General features: G+C 38.8%; 6 protein-coding genes across 7 annotated transcripts; 4 read left to right on the top strand and 2 right to left on the bottom strand.

The window, feature by feature from the left end:
* Positions 1-3708: 3708 nt before the first annotated feature.
* On the bottom strand, positions 3709-6006 carry LOC149268738 (protein 5NUC-like). Its single transcript, XM_089471419.1, has 6 exons — positions 5674-6006; positions 5480-5615; positions 5156-5412; positions 4825-5101; positions 4415-4715; positions 3709-4361 (listed from the first exon to the last, which is right to left on the bottom strand). Exons 1-6 carry the CDS (start codon positions 5877-5879, stop codon positions 3793-3795), a joined length of 1746 nt encoding a protein of 581 aa, XP_089327545.1. The 5' UTR covers positions 5880-6006; the 3' UTR covers positions 3709-3792.
* A 266-nt stretch (positions 6007-6272) lies between these two features.
* LOC149268737 (uncharacterized) lies at positions 6273-6897 on the top strand. Its single transcript, XM_089471425.1, has 2 exons — positions 6273-6458; positions 6529-6897. The coding sequence occupies exons 1-2, from the start codon at positions 6363-6365 to the stop codon at positions 6670-6672; spliced, it is 240 nt and encodes a 79-aa protein (XP_089327551.1). The 5' UTR covers positions 6273-6362; the 3' UTR covers positions 6673-6897.
* Positions 6898-8036: 1139 nt separating this feature from the next.
* Positions 8037-10692, top strand: CtsK2 (Cathepsin K2). Of its 2 annotated transcripts, none has more exons than XM_089471422.1 (4): positions 8037-8187; positions 9318-9512; positions 9577-9785; positions 9888-10692. In XM_089471422.1, exons 2-4 carry the CDS (start codon positions 9324-9326, stop codon positions 10588-10590), a joined length of 1101 nt encoding a protein of 366 aa, XP_089327548.1. In that variant the 5' UTR covers positions 8037-8187; positions 9318-9323; the 3' UTR covers positions 10591-10692. The 2 variants fall into 2 exon arrangements, with proteins under 2 accessions (XP_089327548.1, XP_089327546.1); XM_089471420.1 differs by lacking the exon at positions 8037-8187 and adding an exon at positions 8993-9129.
* A 388-nt stretch (positions 10693-11080) lies between these two features.
* LOC149268736 (ras-GEF domain-containing family member 1C) lies at positions 11081-14400 on the top strand. The gene is made up of 6 exons (XM_089471418.1): positions 11081-11284; positions 11515-12484; positions 12554-13315; positions 13376-13519; positions 13578-13783; positions 13846-14400. The coding sequence occupies exons 2-6, from the start codon at positions 11657-11659 to the stop codon at positions 14081-14083; spliced, it is 2178 nt and encodes a 725-aa protein (XP_089327544.1). The 5' UTR covers positions 11081-11284; positions 11515-11656; the 3' UTR covers positions 14084-14400.
* A 67-nt stretch (positions 14401-14467) lies between these two features.
* On the bottom strand, positions 14468-15441 carry APC10 (anaphase-promoting complex subunit 10). The gene is made up of 2 exons (XM_089471423.1): positions 15174-15441; positions 14468-15114 (listed from the first exon to the last, which is right to left on the bottom strand). Exons 1-2 carry the CDS (start codon positions 15310-15312, stop codon positions 14660-14662), a joined length of 594 nt encoding a protein of 197 aa, XP_089327549.1. The 5' UTR covers positions 15313-15441; the 3' UTR covers positions 14468-14659.
* Positions 15442-15458: 17 nt separating this feature from the next.
* On the top strand, positions 15459-16265 carry LOC108620379 (U3 small nucleolar ribonucleoprotein IMP3). Its single transcript, XM_089471424.1, has 3 exons — positions 15459-15687; positions 15748-15959; positions 16022-16265. Exons 1-3 carry the CDS (start codon positions 15551-15553, stop codon positions 16216-16218), a joined length of 546 nt encoding a protein of 181 aa, XP_089327550.1. The 5' UTR covers positions 15459-15550; the 3' UTR covers positions 16219-16265.
* The last annotated feature ends 50 nt before the right edge of the window (positions 16266-16315 follow it).

The raw sequence follows: 16315 nt of genomic DNA, 5'->3' as shown, positions 1-16315 counted from the left end.
CCAATAATAATATAACACCACGAACCTAACCACCACTAAACCTAAGCATTTGCTTATTCGGCTAGTTAAATTAAAAATACCTTTATATATTTATATATATCTCGAATATCAAATCATCAGGAAACTGAGCAGACTTTAAACAGAAATCAGATAGATGGTTAAAAGATTTAACTTAAAACTACTACTTTATAAGGCATACTCACGGATAAAATAGGAAACCACGAAAAGCATATCTTCCATCATCATTGGAAATGCATAAAATGATCGAAATTGTTGTGTTCAAAATTTTATTTAGATAAAGCGGGCCTGTATGTGATTTTTTAAGAGCCTCGCCTACATTAAAAGAGTCAAATTGTAATTTAAAATAATTTCGAAAAAAAAATTAGATAACTGATAACTTTTAAGATAAACAAAAGTTGCAATGAAAATATTCTATTAATTATTCCAAATTTTCTATACTATATACTTGATTCCGATAAACCATATTTTTATTGCAACATCGTAGTTTAAAAATATATACGTATCTATTTATTTATATACCTGTATAAATAAATGACCATAAAACATGCTTAGAACACGCTGCATGAATTGAGAAATGCGCCCACTCATGCGTTACACGAATCGTGACAAAGTTGTTATATGCTTATGCAAGGGTATTATATTTTAAGGAGATTACTCGTCTGTGGTTCGCTTCTTGATATCGGAGCAAGCTGTTAGCAGCTTTAACCATAACCATATCAACGGTAAATAATTTCGATCACAAAAGCCAGTCAAAGAGACATGAGCGTTTGGCATGCCCAATGCTCGATGCCCGATTCCCGATTCTTGGTCGAATGCCTGATGCCTAATGGCCTATGGCTGAGCAGAGAGCTTGCGAGCTAGCTAGCTGGCTAGCTTGGCAATCAATAGAATGAGGACGAGGCAAATTTGGCCCATGCCAATGATGTCCACGAAAGACCAACGACAACAACAACAACAACAACAATAACAGCAACAACAACAACAAAAGCAGCGGAGTTTTGAGTTCCTCTTTGTGTGATTCACGTCATTTCGAATTCCATGTCAAAAGGTGAAGCCAATTCAACGTTTCTGGCGAACTGCGGCAAAAAAATCACGACCAACTGGCAAAACTCCAAAGGCAAAAGGCAATAGCCAATAGCCAACTGGCAGCAAAATAACAAAGCCATGAACAGGAACAAGCAAAACAACAACAACTACAGCACAGTCAAAACACGAAAATCGCGCTGAATGAAGATTATTTTCAACTAATTTGTTGCTTCAACTGTTATTCCACATACTCAACCCCCAACCTACTTATCAACTGAACATGATCTTCCGTGGGGACACTCACGTGCCCTACAGTTCCTCGGCTCAATTTGATGTAGAGCAGCGTGAATGCCAGTTAATGCCACTAATATGGCTATTAGAATACAGAGTGCAGGAAATCAGCAATGTAATTCAAAGACGGAAGTTCCCATTTATAAGCACATTTACCGTTTAAATTGGAGAACGCAAGAGGGGGAGTGGCTTGCGCGTTGGCTATGTTCTTACCAAGTGTTAGCCTAACAGATGGTCTTAGGTCTATTTTCCACGACTACGGTCATCACACACACACCCCACACCCACACATAAACACACGCACACTTAGTTAGTGGCGAGTCTATTTGCGAAATTGAAATGCCACTGCCAACATCTCGGCATTTAAGCAGACATTCAGTGTGACTATGAAAGCGAATAGAAATGCGGGTGCGGGTACGGGTGCGGGTGCGGGTGAGTTCAAGAACCTTTTTCTGCTGTTGTTGTTATTGCTGTTAGCCATGACTAACTGAATGATGGAATGACTGAATGACTGATAGCTGAAAGCTAAAGTGCCGTGCAAAATGCCCGATTCTGCACTTGACCGACGCCCAGCCAAAGACCCCGGGAGAGCCGAAAACTAAGAATCCAAAGCACAGCTGACATCAAGTGGCGAGACAGAGTTTAAGTATGAGCTGCTCGCTATAATTACAGAAGAACGAGAAGAAGCAGAAGACTTCCCAGTCACCGGGGCTATAAGCCCTAGGCCAAAGTCAAAGCCAAACTCAAAGTCAAAGTCAAAGCCAAAGCCAAAGCTAAAGCCCGAGCCAGCAGATAGTGTTTTGTGTGTCGCCTACGACCGAGTCATTTGCTGTCTTTACCTCTGCCTCTCAAGTGCATGCATGTCTGTATGCCTGTATGTATGTGTGTTTCTCACGACTTTAGCAGCAAGAACAAGAACAACAACAGCAGCAGTAGCTGCAAAACACGCCGGTAGCTACTGGCAGCTAGAGTCAAGGGCGAGCGCAAGGATTGGGGGGCGCACCAGATCTTAAGCTCAACGAGCACACGCGAATGCACATTGGAGCAAGTTGACCAAGAGCCTGAAAGATCAATTCAAAAGGCGGAAAACTTGAACTGAATTAGTTAGAACGGTAACAGATTTATTAAAATTTTTAAATTAATAAAAAGAAATGATCTTCTCTGTATTTGGTTGACAAATCTGCTGTCCTGCTCGCACTACGAGCTATAACATATATGGGTATTATTAAAAAGAAAATATATTTAATAATTTGAAAACAAGTCGCCTTAGCTAGGGATATAAAATATTACATGTAAGTTCTCATTTATAAATGAAAACAGTTTTTACTTATTTTGCTATTTACTAGAATTTTATTTGTTTTCTTTATGTTATATTCTGTTGAACTTATAATACAAAATATTAATTTTATACAAAATATATTTTACTCATATTTATATAGTAAATCAAATTAATTTAATTCGAAAAAACAAAGCGTTCTCTCTTATAAGTCTTAGTAATATCCGATGTTTATCTTAATTTTGGCGCCTCGACTGTAATTTAAGTAATGGTTTAAGGTGGAAACTTTCTTAAAATTTGTATGTTTAAGAAAATTGATATCAAACTCAGAATCTACTAAATAATTATATTTATATATTTCATATTTTTTGCGAAGCTCTTGAATTAATTGCCATTCGAATTGCATGAGCATGTAGATGAGATTAACATTAGAACCTTAGATAAAATTGGTGCTCTATGTTGATCACAGGCAGACGAAGAGGTAGCTAAGGTTAGGTGAGAGCAGATTAAGCGCACCATGTGTATTAGTGCGTGTCTTGTTACAGAGAGGGTCTCTATATATACAGATATATACATATGGGAGTTAAATAAAAACTTCACACATCTTCACCCAAGGGCGTCGTACAATGGTGGAGGGTCAATGCACAAGCTGGCGGTACGACGACCCGACACTAAGTAATTAACAAAAATAACAAAAAATTGAGCTGACGAAAGTCCACATTAGATCGCTAATGATCTACCGTGGAAGAATGAAGACGATCGTATTACATACTTACTCAGACCTTAGCTTTAGGTATTGTTGTCAATAAATGACTGCGATTAGGAGTCTCTTGCAGTTTTTTTATACCCAATGTGGCTAATAGCGGATAAGAAACTTTTCGATTACAAGATACTCTAGTTTAAATGTGCTTTTTTTATATATATGTATTTAACGGGTAGAAGACTATCGTATATGTTTCTGATTTGCACGATGAGTTTCTCGATCTATCTTTCTGCCGCTCCGTATGATCGCGTTGCTCTATATGGTATTTCATTGATATTTCGGGGTATATCTAGACAATAGCATTCTGACATGATTTTTAAGCATGTTCTAGTTATTGTTATAGTCTTAAATTTTAATGACCTGCTGTAAACAGATTTCATATAAGTATATTACGAAAGCTAATTGAATGTATAACTCAAAAAATATAATACGTAGTGATTATAGTAATGGAAACTACGGCAAATTGGTTTCGGATCGATGGTGCACTTGATTTACGCTTTTTCTCAACAATATTTATGCGACCTTCAATCATGGGATAAACAACTCTATGTTCCTTATAGTACTTGGTTAAGATTTCTCTATCTATCAGTTCTAGCTCCTCAATTTTCGGATCTGTGGCGTCCTTGAAGTACTTGTAACCATCGCCTCCGTTGACAAGAAAACTGGGCACAATCACCCAATAGTGCCGCTGCTTGTGCAAAGGAAGATATTCGGGAATTCGGCAATGAGAGCAGAGTACTTTTATTTTTGTGATGCGCATTCCCTTGGGTAGATTGTAGTTGATGACCATTCGAATACCAGAGACCTGTAAAAATCCGCCATCTTTTTTAGAGTGACGCAGGGTGGCCGAGTACTCTAATGCGTTGAGAAGATCTTGGCCTGTAATGCGACTAACTACTACATGATTGCCATAGGGCAAAGCCTTTACGATATCCAGTTCTGATATAGATCCATCTGATCCTGGTTCGATGCTCGCGCGTATACCTACCACAGAGTTTACTTAAAGGCTGAAATATTTGATCATTTGAGTCACTTACCTCCCGCATTAATTAGGGCTATTGCTGCATCTGTCCAATAAGCTCCGCCGTAGTTTTCGATGACACGTGCGTAGACGAAGGCATCTGCAATGAAGCTGCCAAAATTACACTCGCTTTGTCGACACACGGCAGGATCCCCATTGAGCAGCACCTTTGTGGACCCAACAATGTTTTCATCAAGCTTATCTATTACAGCTCGCTTTCCGGCCAACATAGACTCGACCCTAGCATCATGCTGTATCGAATCATCCAACAGTATGGGTGCGCCCGTATATTTGATCAGATATCCGCCACTGTCAAACTATTTAAATTTAGTTTTATAAATATATGCCAGATCGTATATTTTGTATAAGCTTTACGGCCATTGTGTACTACTAGATCCATCAGTTTCAGTAGCTCTGCTTACTTACCTCAACATCAAGTTTGCCCAAATATTTGCTAAATCCATATGCCTGAACGACCGGCACTTGTTGGCCATTCGATCTGGTCACCACAGTCGGATAATTGCCCTCTGGGATCTCATCACCTGGAGGGGAGCCAGTGTATAGAAATGTATTCGAGTGTCCACCAACGACGATGTCAACACCTAGGCAATTTTCGGCAATTTCTTGATCCTTTTTGTAGCCCGAGTTTCCGAGGGCAATTATGATCTTAACACCCATACTGGTTAGTTTCTCCACCTCGGCACTAAAGGGACAAAATATTATAATATTATACAAACTCTTTAGACTTTAGACACACATAATATCTGGTATTTCATTGTGTATCTCAACTTGAAGCCCTGCCACACCCCTCATTGTTTTGGGTGTAATATAGCCCACGATTCCAATTTTCATTTCGAATTTAGTGATGATGAACGATTTGACTAAATTTGTTACATTTTGTAATATTGGATTCTTCTGGAAGTCCATGTTGGTGCAGACAATGGGAAATTTTGCCTTTCTAAAGAAAGGCATCAACCCATCGACGTTGTCATCGAACTCATGATTGCCAAAAGACTGTTTCAGGCAGGAAATGGGTGAGTCTACCACGAATATAAGAATTGCTGTCATTGTAGGTTTTTACCACTGCATCTGGTTCGAGCATATTCAAAAGTTCCGCTGCCAGATCTCCTTTATATAAGGTGTACCAGGGACTGCCTTGAAAGGTATTGCCAGCATTCAGGTAAATCGTTGGACCCTCGGCTCGCGCATTAGCCACACTAAAGATAATGAAGATATTCGATTCGATTCGAATTCCAATTCTTAAAAGAGACTCACGCTGTAGCTATCCTCGCCATGCCCCCAAAACACAGACCCCTCTCATCGTCGCCCTTAGGACATGATTCTGCTTTGCTCTTGATAGAATCATATCTGCCTCGTATATCATTGTTGTGTACTATGGAGAACTTAAAGCCTAAATTCAGTTTGACGAGCAATAATAATATTATGAATATCCAGTAATCAAAGTTCCACTTTAAGGCCATTGAAGCACCTTTGAAACTTCAATTCATTTGTTTCTATAATATTATTATTTACTGTATAAATGATTGAAGCAGATCAGTCAACTATGAACTAGGAAATTTGACTAGCAAATATATATACGTTTGTAAAGAAATGAATATCTGTTCTTATTTAAAGGACTGGTATTCCATTTGACATACTAATAATACCTTGTTCCGACTTGTGAAAGAATTTCAATTGAAAGTGAATAATGAATGAAGGCAGAAAGCAATTCCATTATAAATGCCATGTGAATCATACAACGGAAGCTTTGCGAGTACTTCGTTAAAAAAAAAAATTAAAATAAACATTTTATATTATGCAATTTGTGTTTTTGCATCCGTTTCCCAAAGGGAAAGGTGTATGTATATAAACAGAATCCGCAATGCAGAATCATTGCAATCACAGCATTCGAATCGTGAGAACATTTCCTATATAAGGATCTTTAGCAACATATCCTCAACAATATGAAGGTCATCGTTGTAGTTTTGGTTGCTCTCATCCTGGCTTTTGCTTCAGCTCGTCCTCAGGTCGAACGCGGTTCAATTTATGCGCCCAGTGGGGTAAGAAACAAAAGCACACATATATAGTTGAGCCTAGGTAACGGTTTATAACTCTCTTAAACACTTACAGCGATTCGCCATGACTGACAATTGGGCAGCTCCACCTGTGGACCTCAGTCTACCCATTATATTCCTGCCAGAGGCAACGCCCATTAGGGAAGCTCCACAGGAACTAATGCTCACATCGCGTCCGCGTCCCTTGAAAAAGAATTGAATTATCTGTAGAATTATAAATTAATTAAATTATATTGTTAAGTTAGTCTAAATGACATACTAAAAAAAGATTTATATTGTTATTACAAAATTATATATTAATTACATTTCATTTATAAATTACCCAAACATATAATAATAACAAAATCTTACGGCACACATTATGCATTACGTAATTTAATTCTTAACAATTTTAACCGGCTTTTCATACAACAAGAACACAATAAAGGGAATATCCAAATATATATGTATGTATTATATATATATATATATATATATATATATATATTCCAATATATATATATATATATATATATATATATATATATATATATATATATATATATTTTTTTTTTTAAGATAGGCAAAACTCCATTTAACATTTAAACTGAACACCCAAATAAAATAAAATACTGAATCACAGGAAAACATGTTTATCAACAAAAGATAAGGCTGCTGGGCTCGCCGCGGCATAGAATCAGCAATGAGCAGTTTGAGCCTCATTTAAATGTGTCACAAGAGAATTAATTTATATGCCCTAAATATGTCAGAGTATACGAAAAATTTCTATTTTTAAAATTAAAACAAACATATCACCAATAAAATGTAGTAAAATATATGGAATGGTGCAAATAGTGAAACATAAATCATTACATAACTATAGTAATTTGAAACTAAAAATAGAGGGGGAGTGTCCTCTCAGATGTCCTATTCTATATCTCAACTCTAATGGTATAATTTAAGAGCTTAAGCTGATCTAACGAATGCTGAATTCTTTAAGCACTGGAATGCCATAAGGAAGTCATGGTTCGACGAGTAAGTGAGCGAACGAATAGAATTCAAGGCTTTTGACATATAATAGCAAAAACTAATTAACTGATTAAGTATGATATGTGCAACATAATTGTTTACAGCCTAGATGAGACGAAGAAGTTCAAATAGGAAAAAGACATCCGTATACTGCTTAATGTATATGTATGTATGACAAAAGTAATAGTTTCATAAATTATAGATGTGTTGCATCTTCCATAACAAATAAACATATCTAGTTCAGGGAGTCCCCGTGAAAATTAAAAATCTTGTATTCCCTATCAAATTTGTTTACCCAAAAAAATAACGTGTTCCGTTTTCTTGGAAGAAGGTACACAAAAAATGTATATATACAGATATATATGTATATCTTTATATATGCCATACATTTGTTGCTATTATGCATGTCGCTAATTAGTGACAATAAATCCCAAAAAACCAGTTGACACTTTATATTATAAGCGTCGCGGCAACTCGAAACTGTAAAAGCATCCAGTTTTTGTACGATATTGTTTGTGACTTACATATGCAAACACACATATAGCTCGAGACGAGGGGCGACTAGCCTATAAATTTTCGTATTAAACATTTCTAATTAAATTTGCATGAAAACGCAGAATCAAACAACGATGAACGCTCGCAGCTTTATAAGCGCAACGCCTAACATCTGTTTCTCGCATTGTTATTGACGGAACCGCTCAGAAAGGTTATTTCTAATACTAGAGAAGCGCTTATATAGCTGATAATTAATTATTCATTTATAAAAGTGTATATAGTGTATAATATAAGTATTTAAGTGACCAAATTTCTTAAGTGGGATTAAGAATCAAAGTGAAGTTCAAGAAGTTCTAAAATATTCCTATAAAGACAATTTGACCAAAATTGTGCCAGCAGTCACGCTTTTCGAATTTGTTCGTCCTTCAACATATGGCTTAAATTGTTTGTTAAAATAATAACAAAAAACTTTATTTAAATGTTGTGCCTTCTTACTCCAAAAATTTTTTAAAAATTAAACAAAACGAAATAGCAATGTTTAAAAAAATATATAAAATAGCCTAGTAATAATTGCTTAAAATTACATTAAAAAATAACATTTATATTGTAGAATATTCAGACGGGTTTTATTATTTTAGAATCTTTATAATTGATTAAGTAAAATTGTCAGATTCGATTTGAGCACCATAAAAACCTGCAGAGTTGTAGATAATCAAATACTTGGCTAAATAATGTTGACGTGTGTTAATCAAAGTTGATCAAGAAAAAAAGTGAAGTGCATAAGTAACTAACATGAAATGTGATTTGTGTAAACCCATTAATTACGTAATAAGTGAACTAAGTGAACTCCACAGCCAGTGTGCTCAGTCTCAGCATGTCAATAAAATGATTGAATTTTTTTTTGTTTAATTGTAATCTCCTCGATCTGATGAGGTGCAAGGTTTTCCGGTTTTACAGCATCGTCTAATCATCGCTCAAGTGAAAATTATTAAGCAACTGCAATAATAATAAATACACATTGATGAAGATTTACGTTTAATTTTGTTTCATTAAGTCAAACCTGAAGCCGGCTAATGAGCTGGAAAAAACTTGATGAAAATTAAAAGCTTATAAAATGCATTTGACGATGCCTGGCAACAATTCTCAATGCGAAGTTCTAAATACTATTAAATAATTATCATAAATTAATTAGTTTTCTAAAAACTTAGATAATATCTCAGAGTCAATCTCCCAACGTTTTCTTTGTGCATAGACAACTTCTAGATTTAAACTCACTCTAACTGAGTTGACCAAAAATAACCATACATGGAAACTATTTAAATGTTTCTCTCATGCTTACAGATCATAATGAGGCAGTTGCTTATTCTCACCCTGTTTGTGGCCGTTGCCTCTGCTCAGTTCGGCGGCTTTGGTGGACACTTTGGTGCTAATCTGGGAAACGCTGCCAACAAACTGCATCAAAAGGTCTCACAACTTGTTAGCACATTGCCTTCACCACCTGCACTCACAGATGTAAAAAATTTTGGTGATTTTTTGGTAAGTTCTTTTGAGCAAATCAAAATGAATTGAGGATAAACAACATGAAATATATATTCCAAAGGCGCAATCTGGCAAAACCTATGCCTCGGCAGCTGATCGCCAGTTGAGAGAGCGCATCTTTGGTGCACGAAAGAACTTGGTTGATGCCACCAATGCGGCCTTCAAGGGAGGAGCTAAGACCTATGAGCTGGCTGTGAATGCATTTGCTGATCTAACGAATGCTGAGTTCCTCAAGCAGTTGACTGGCTTAAGGAAGTCATCGTCCGGCGAGTAAGTGAGCAAACTAATCAAAGTCAACTCTCTTGACATATAATAGCAAAAACTAATTATGTGCTCAACTGTGATGTCTTCTTCTTCTCCCCTGGATTGCAGGCAAAAAGCCAAGGCGCATCGTCTGGCACCCAACCTGGCAGCCAATGAAAAGCTGCCTGACTCCTTTGATTGGCGTGAGAAGGGCGGTGTTACGCCCGTTAAATTTCAGGGCGACTGTGGTTCATGCTGGTCGTTTGCCGCCACAGGCGCTATCGAGGGTCATGTGTTCCGGAAAACGGGTAAACTGCCAAATCTGTCGGAGCAAAACCTAGTCGATTGTGGACCAAGGGATCTGGGTCTAGATGGCTGCGACGGCGGCTACCAGGAGTATGCCTTCAACTTTGTAAAAGAACAGGATGGCATTGCCGTTGGCAGCAAATATCCCTACGTGGATAAGAAGGACACGTGCAAGTACACAAGCAGCTTGTCGGGTGCACAAATCACCGGATTTGCAGTCATCCCACCCAAGGACGAACATGCCATGAAAACGGTGATTGCAACTCAGGGCCCATTGGCTTGTTCGGTGTATGGCCTGGAGAGTTTGCTGCTGTACAAGAGAGGCATTTACGCGGATGAGGAATGCAACAATGGCGAGGTGAATCACTCCGTACTGGTCGTTGGCTACGGCTCTGAAAATGGACAGGACTTTTGGATTGTCAAGAACTCGTGGGACAAGATCTGGGGAGAAGACGGCTACTTCCGCTTGCCACGTGGCAAGAACTTCTGCGGAATTGCCACCGAGTGCAGCTATCCCATTGTTTAATGACGAAATATCTATTTAGCGAAATATATGTCAATGTATAGGAAGATTGGAATTTAGAAAATGACGCACAAATAAATTTTCATTGCTTTAAGACTTAACAAATTTATTCGAATTTTTAATTTGAATGAGAGAAACAATTTCATATCAATATAAGTCATGCCTCAATATAAATCATCAATTTTCAGTATCTCTACGTTTTGGTTGCGTTTTTAAACTTGCCGCCAATCATCACATTGGAGACTCCAGGGCTGCAGTATAGAAAGACTGACGACTTCAAGAGATGAGCTTGCCACCTCATTGTGCTAGAATGAAATATGTAGTTATATATATTTTTTCATTAATTAAGCTAAATATAAGCTGTATTCTTAGCTCATGAATATGTTAAATAATATATGTATATTCAGTCAAGCGTGAAGAAAACACTGCTTACATTTTTCGGCGAAGAGCAGTAGTGTTGTAAACCGGCTCCATTAAGTGAACTGGTTCAAGTTCATGTTCTAGTTAGTGTTCACTCACTCGTGAACAACTTAACACTGCTGGAGTGGGAAATAAATAAATAAATATAAATAGTCGCCAAATAAACTGTTTATTTCGCAACAGAAACAGGCAGTTAATATGCATAAAAATGCGGACACCATAAAAGATGTAAATTGCGCGTGAATTGGAACGCAAATACCAAATGTTGTTCCTGCAGGTGTGTAGCTACAATTCTAACAAAACAGAGAAACCCCAAATGCCCAACCCACTTTTTGGGAAAGTGGTGGGCGTTGTCAACCCCGTGTCACAAGGCTGAATTCTCATTCACGTTCTCGTTTTGTTCACTAACAATTCCCATTGTTGAAACATTGATCGCATTGATAATTCAACTGTTCTTTGTGTGTGCGTTTATTGCCTAATTTGCCTAATTCGAATTCCTTATTGCAGAAATGTGCTCGCTAGTCTAGTGCATTGATATTAATCCAAAGAAACCCCCAGGGTCATATGCATTTTACCAACACAAAGCCAACATCATACACCTAATTAATTTCCATATACCCTACTATTGACTAACTGATCAAACATCAAAATGGACGAAGACATTATGAATGCAGTAGAATCTCTTTTCGGCAAGGATGTTAAGATTGTGGACTGCGAGACGTCGTCCTCGGTGCAGCAGGAGGAGGTGCTACTGATCAATGGGGTGCCGGTCAAATTGGATGGACTGCCGGCGGATGATGCCAGTGCGATTAAGAGTGCCCTGCTTGATGGCCAGATGCCGGCTGTGGAGCATTTGAATCAGTTGCTGTTCCGTGCTGGACTCGCACAACAGCCCATTGAAGTGGAGACATCGCTGACTGTCAAATCATCGCTGACCACCACAGAAGAGGTGCTGGTCTCCCGTAACGGGCAGGTGCTAGACGAACGAACTGTGGAAACCAAAGAGCACTTCAACCATCAGTCACACCAAACGGAGATCTGGCAGCCAGTTCGACAGCAAAACGCATTGGCACGTGCGACGCCAGAGAATGCGTTGAAATACCGAACAAATTCAAATTCCACGTTCTCCTCACAGACTACAACAGATGGAGAGCAAAACAGACCCGGCGATCCCTTGGGTCGTCAATTGAATCAAACCTTTTCAAATGCCTCAATCATGTCGAGCAGCTCTGCCATAACTGACTCGGATCAAGTGATTGGCTCCACCTCTGCCTCCAACGTGTCAACGGCCACAACACTGGGCGAGAAGAGCTCGAATATCAGCAGCTGTGACTCAGGCCACGACGGCCTCTTCCACAGTGTCTCAATGAGTATGCCCTATACGAAAATCAATGTTCGCGACACTCAAACGGATTCGATGTACTGTGACATTCCCAGCTCGTCTGATGAAGCTGACGTCGCTTCGGTCGCTATGCTGGTAAAGACAGCACACCAATATTCATATAATAATAAATAAATTTAAATATTAATGGCATTCCATTTGCAGAGCGCGCACCTACAAATCACTGAGCCATGTGATTTAGTTAACGATTGCCAAACAACGCCAGCCTATGCCAAAGACTTGCCAGCCGCTGGTAATCTGAGCACACTGGTCACCCTCCTGGCCAGCTGCAAAAACGAAGATATGGAATTTGCATTTATATTATGCGCACGTTGGTTTGCGCCAGTGCAAGAGCTGATGTCGCTGCTGCTTCAACAGTGCCACGGTCAAGAGGAGGATCTACGACGTCTGCTGAACCACTGGCTACGCATCTGTCCCAATGACTTCCGGAGCGAGGCACTGCTTCAACAGTTGCGCAAACAGAACGGTAATAAAGCTGTAAACTCTTTTCTCGATGGCCTGCCTGACGTCCTCGACAAAATTGATGCAAGTCATCGCTCACAACTGCAGTATTTGCTGGCCAAGCAGGCCTCGGCCAGTTCGTTGGGGCGACAGAGCAGCATTAAGTCGCTAAAGCGTTTTGCTGCGAATGTTTATAAAACAGATAATGTGATGACCAAGTGCAGCAGTGCCTTCGAATTGGCACACCAACTATATGCCATTGAATATGCCTATCTCTCGCAGCTACGGCTGGAAGAGTTTATCGAATTGATAAGCAACGGCGGGTTTAAGGTGTGCATGTCGCAAACAAAGGCCAGTACGCTAGGCTCCCAGAGCACCTCAGCAAAACAGGCTGAGGTTAGCATTGAATCCTACGTGCAGTGGTTCAACCAGCTGTCCTCGTTGACTGCCACGGAGATACTGAAGGTGAGTAAGTCGAACAAGTTTCAAATATACCTTGTTTACATATTCCATTTCGTTCCCCAGCTTGGTAAAAAGTCTCAGCGAGGGCAGATGATTGAGTTCTGGATTGAAACAGCATTGGAATGTTTCAATATCGGAAATTTCAACAGCTTAATGGCTATTTTGACGGCTCTCAATACAACAGCTATATCGCGGCTTAAGAAAACTGTGAGTGCAACTTTTTTAAGGTCGAATCTGTAAATCATAAACTAAACTTTTCTTGCAGTGGTCTAAACTGCAAACAACTAAGTTTGAGGGCTTGGAACATCAAATGGATCCTAGCTCCGATTATCAGAACTATCGCTCGACCATGAAAGCCGCTATTTGGCGCTCCGAACGTGAAACGGCTAATAAAATAGAACGTGCCATTATACCATTCTTCTCGCTATTTTTAAAGGATATCTACGCCATTCATGAGAGTCATCCAACCAGGCACGCATATTCAAATTGAATATCTTAAATTGAATTTACCGTAATAGTTAATGCATTTTTAGATTCGCTGATGGGTCTCTTAACTTTGAGAAGTGCGCACTTCTTGGCACGCAGCTGCGTAACTTTTATAAATGCCAACTGCTTGAGTGCCCTTACGAGCAGCTGGCCAACGTTGTGGCCTATTTGCAGAAGGCTGAAGTATTTACTGATGACGGTCTTAAGAAAGCTTCATACGAATGCGAGTCACCAGTTGATGCTGGCGAAAGAGATCATTACAAAGTGCTGAAAGCTGCAAAGTAATCGAACATATTCGAAATATACCATAAGACAGATTATTATTTTATTTTTTTTTCGGGCGAATATCGAATCAAATCGAGCCTCGCACAAACTTCCACAAAGTTTGTACACATTATTTTTTGTTGATACTTCCATGTTGCATTTGCAATCGCAATAACGATAATAATTTAACATAAAAAACGCAATCGTATTTGTTAATTTGTACTTAAGTCTTTAGGCTACAAACAGACACAACACACACACACACACACATATATTAAACTGATTGTAAACAATTGGTTGTTTGTATTCAAAGCTCCAATAAATTGACATAAATAATATTATTGTGCACTCCTCCTAGAGCACTTGAGAATATATTCATTTATAAAAGTGTGTAAGTACTAAATATTAAATTGATTCCAATTAGTAGAGGACATTTTAATAAAATGTTTGATTATGCGATTTTCTTTACAAACTAACTATATAAATAAACTTAAAATAACTGATTTACGTGAGGAATCAATGGACCGTCATACTCAACGAATTTACAGTGAATACTCCAATGGAAAATTATAGATGTTCAGAGTATTTCTTTTCAAATTAACGTATGGTAGCAAATTTTTGAAAGTCAACGGTTCCGAATTTGCCAAAGAGCTCGAGGGGATAGTGTTTGCTTTCTCCGCCGCAAGGGGCGTGAACGCGAATTTGCCGCATATGAGTGTCACGGCCATTTTGATGATTCGAAATAACGGCGATTTGCAGCATAAAAGTGCGCAGCGACTTCACATTGCCATCTTTAATGGGTATCTGCACCCAGCCATTCGGCTCGGTCAGATCTATGACCTGAAGCTCCTGCAGATCGTTGAAATTGGTGCCGGAGCGTATCGAAATTCGCGATGGGGTATAGCTTTCGTCCAACTTGTAGTCGGTGTATATGTAAATCTGGCTGATGTTGGTGCGTTTGTGGAACTGGATGTTGACCAAGTGAGGCAGTTGGCCATCTGATTGCCAGTATGTGTCCATTATATTATCACGCAAGCGTTCAACGCCAAAGCCTAGTTGGAAATCAGTATTTTAATTTCGCTTTTCATTATCATTCTTATTTGAAGCAAACCTGGCTTGCAGGATGACAAGCTCCAAACAGCTTGTGAGCCTACTTCGCGTACATAGCCAAGTCGTTCCTCGGCGAGTGGATCCTCATCGCTGGTGGCAGCTGGTTTGGTTGTGGACTCTTCGTCAATAGTAGATGCCATAGTTGGAACAGTAGTTCTGAGAAAAACGTAAACAAAACTGCAAATATTGTTTATTCAATTATGATTGACATTTTGCCAGAGAATTCTTCATCTTGCAGTTTTCAACACTGGTTGCCAATCGAAAACAGCTGACGGCAGTTTAGTTCTCAAATGGGTCGGAACGTTCACCAACACTGCATCACAACAACGCACATGTGCATGGCATTTAGAGCAGCATAGAAAATAAAATAAATTAATAATGGTGCGAAAACTTAAATATCACGAGCAGAAATTGCTCAAAAAAGTAGATTTCATCACATGGAAAGTGGACAACAGCGCCAATGAGAACAAAATCCTACGGCGCTATCACATACAAAAGCGCGAGGACTACACAAAGTATGAACTCAATATTTGTTCAATTGTTGACAATTTAAATTTCTGTTTCTGTTTACATAGATACAATAAATTGGCGCGTGAGATCAGAGAGCTTGTGGAGAAAATAGCCAAACTGGATGCCACTGATCCCTTCAAAGCAGAGGCGTCTACAATGCTAATGAACAAACTGTATGCGCTGGGTGTTTCCAATGATCATCTCAGCTTAGAGACCGCCAGCAAAATGTGTGCCAGTAACTTTTGTCGCCGACGTTTGCCCGTGGTCATGGTTAAACGTGAGTTCGAATTAGACATTTACAATGCGGCATAGTCTAATACCCCAAATTTACAATTGCAGTGCGAATGGCGGAGAACCTTAAGAATGCAACCGACCTCATTGAACAGGGTCATGTACGCGTGGGCACAGAAATGGTTAAGGATCCCGCTTTCCTAGTCTCTCGCAATTTGCAAGATTTCGTTACATGGGTTGATGGCTCCAAAATTAAGGAACATGTTTTACGTTATAATGATATGCGCGATGATTTCCAAATGTAGAAACTATATAATATTTAAGCTCGATAATATATGAAATTTAAATTTTACTTGTCTGTTTTCTTATATAGTAAAATTTTAATGAAAACTTACGTTCAGC

The sequence above is a fragment of the Drosophila arizonae genome, chromosome 5 (genome assembly GCF_054131065.1).
Source record: "Drosophila arizonae isolate 15081-1271.41 chromosome 5, UAZ_ARI_1.0, whole genome shotgun sequence".
NCBI lineage: Eukaryota > Metazoa > Arthropoda > Insecta > Diptera > Drosophilidae > Drosophila > Drosophila arizonae.
This window is presented reverse-complemented; position numbering and strand designations above follow the sequence as displayed.

Coding starts and splice junctions, on each gene's coding strand:
- LOC149268738 (XM_089471419.1), bottom strand. CDS start 5,879: ATGGCCTTAAAGTGGAACTTTGATTACTGGATATTCATAATATTATTA. Junction 5,616..5,673: donor ATGGCGAGGATAGCTACAGC/GTGAGTCTCTTT, acceptor CATTATCTTTAG/TGTGGCTAATGCGCGAGCCG. Junction 4,716..4,824: donor TGGGCAAACTTGATGTTGAG/GTAAGTAAGCAG, acceptor AAATTTAAATAG/TTTGACAGTGGCGGATATCT.
- LOC149268737 (XM_089471425.1), top strand. CDS start 6,363: ATGAAGGTCATCGTTGTAGTTTTGGTTGCTCTCATCCTGGCTTTTGCT. Junction 6,459..6,528: donor CAATTTATGCGCCCAGTGGG/GTAAGAAACAAA, acceptor AAACACTTACAG/CGATTCGCCATGACTGACAA.
- CtsK2 (XM_089471420.1), top strand. CDS start 9,091: ATGCATTTGACGATGCCTGGCAACAATTCTCAATGCGAA. Junction 9,130..9,317: donor GCAACAATTCTCAATGCGAA/GTTCTAAATACT, acceptor TCATGCTTACAG/ATCATAATGAGGCAGTTGCT. Junction 9,786..9,887: donor AGGAAGTCATCGTCCGGCGA/GTAAGTGAGCAA, acceptor CCTGGATTGCAG/GCAAAAAGCCAAGGCGCATC.
- LOC149268736 (XM_089471418.1), top strand. CDS start 11,657: ATGGACGAAGACATTATGAATGCAGTAGAATCTCTTTTCGGCAAGGAT. Junction 12,485..12,553: donor TCGCTTCGGTCGCTATGCTG/GTAAAGACAGCA, acceptor TTCCATTTGCAG/AGCGCGCACCTACAAATCAC. Junction 13,520..13,577: donor TATCGCGGCTTAAGAAAACT/GTGAGTGCAACT, acceptor CTTTTCTTGCAG/TGGTCTAAACTGCAAACAAC.
- APC10 (XM_089471423.1), bottom strand. CDS start 15,312: ATGGCATCTACTATTGACGAAGAGTCCACAACCAAACCAGCTGCCACC. Junction 15,115..15,173: donor CTTGTCATCCTGCAAGCCAG/GTTTGCTTCAAA, acceptor ATTTCCAACTAG/GCTTTGGCGTTGAACGCTTG.
- LOC108620379 (XM_089471424.1), top strand. CDS start 15,551: ATGGTGCGAAAACTTAAATATCACGAGCAGAAATTGCTCAAAAAAGTA. Junction 15,688..15,747: donor AAGCGCGAGGACTACACAAA/GTATGAACTCAA, acceptor CTGTTTACATAG/ATACAATAAATTGGCGCGTG. Junction 15,960..16,021: donor GCCCGTGGTCATGGTTAAAC/GTGAGTTCGAAT, acceptor TTACAATTGCAG/TGCGAATGGCGGAGAACCTT.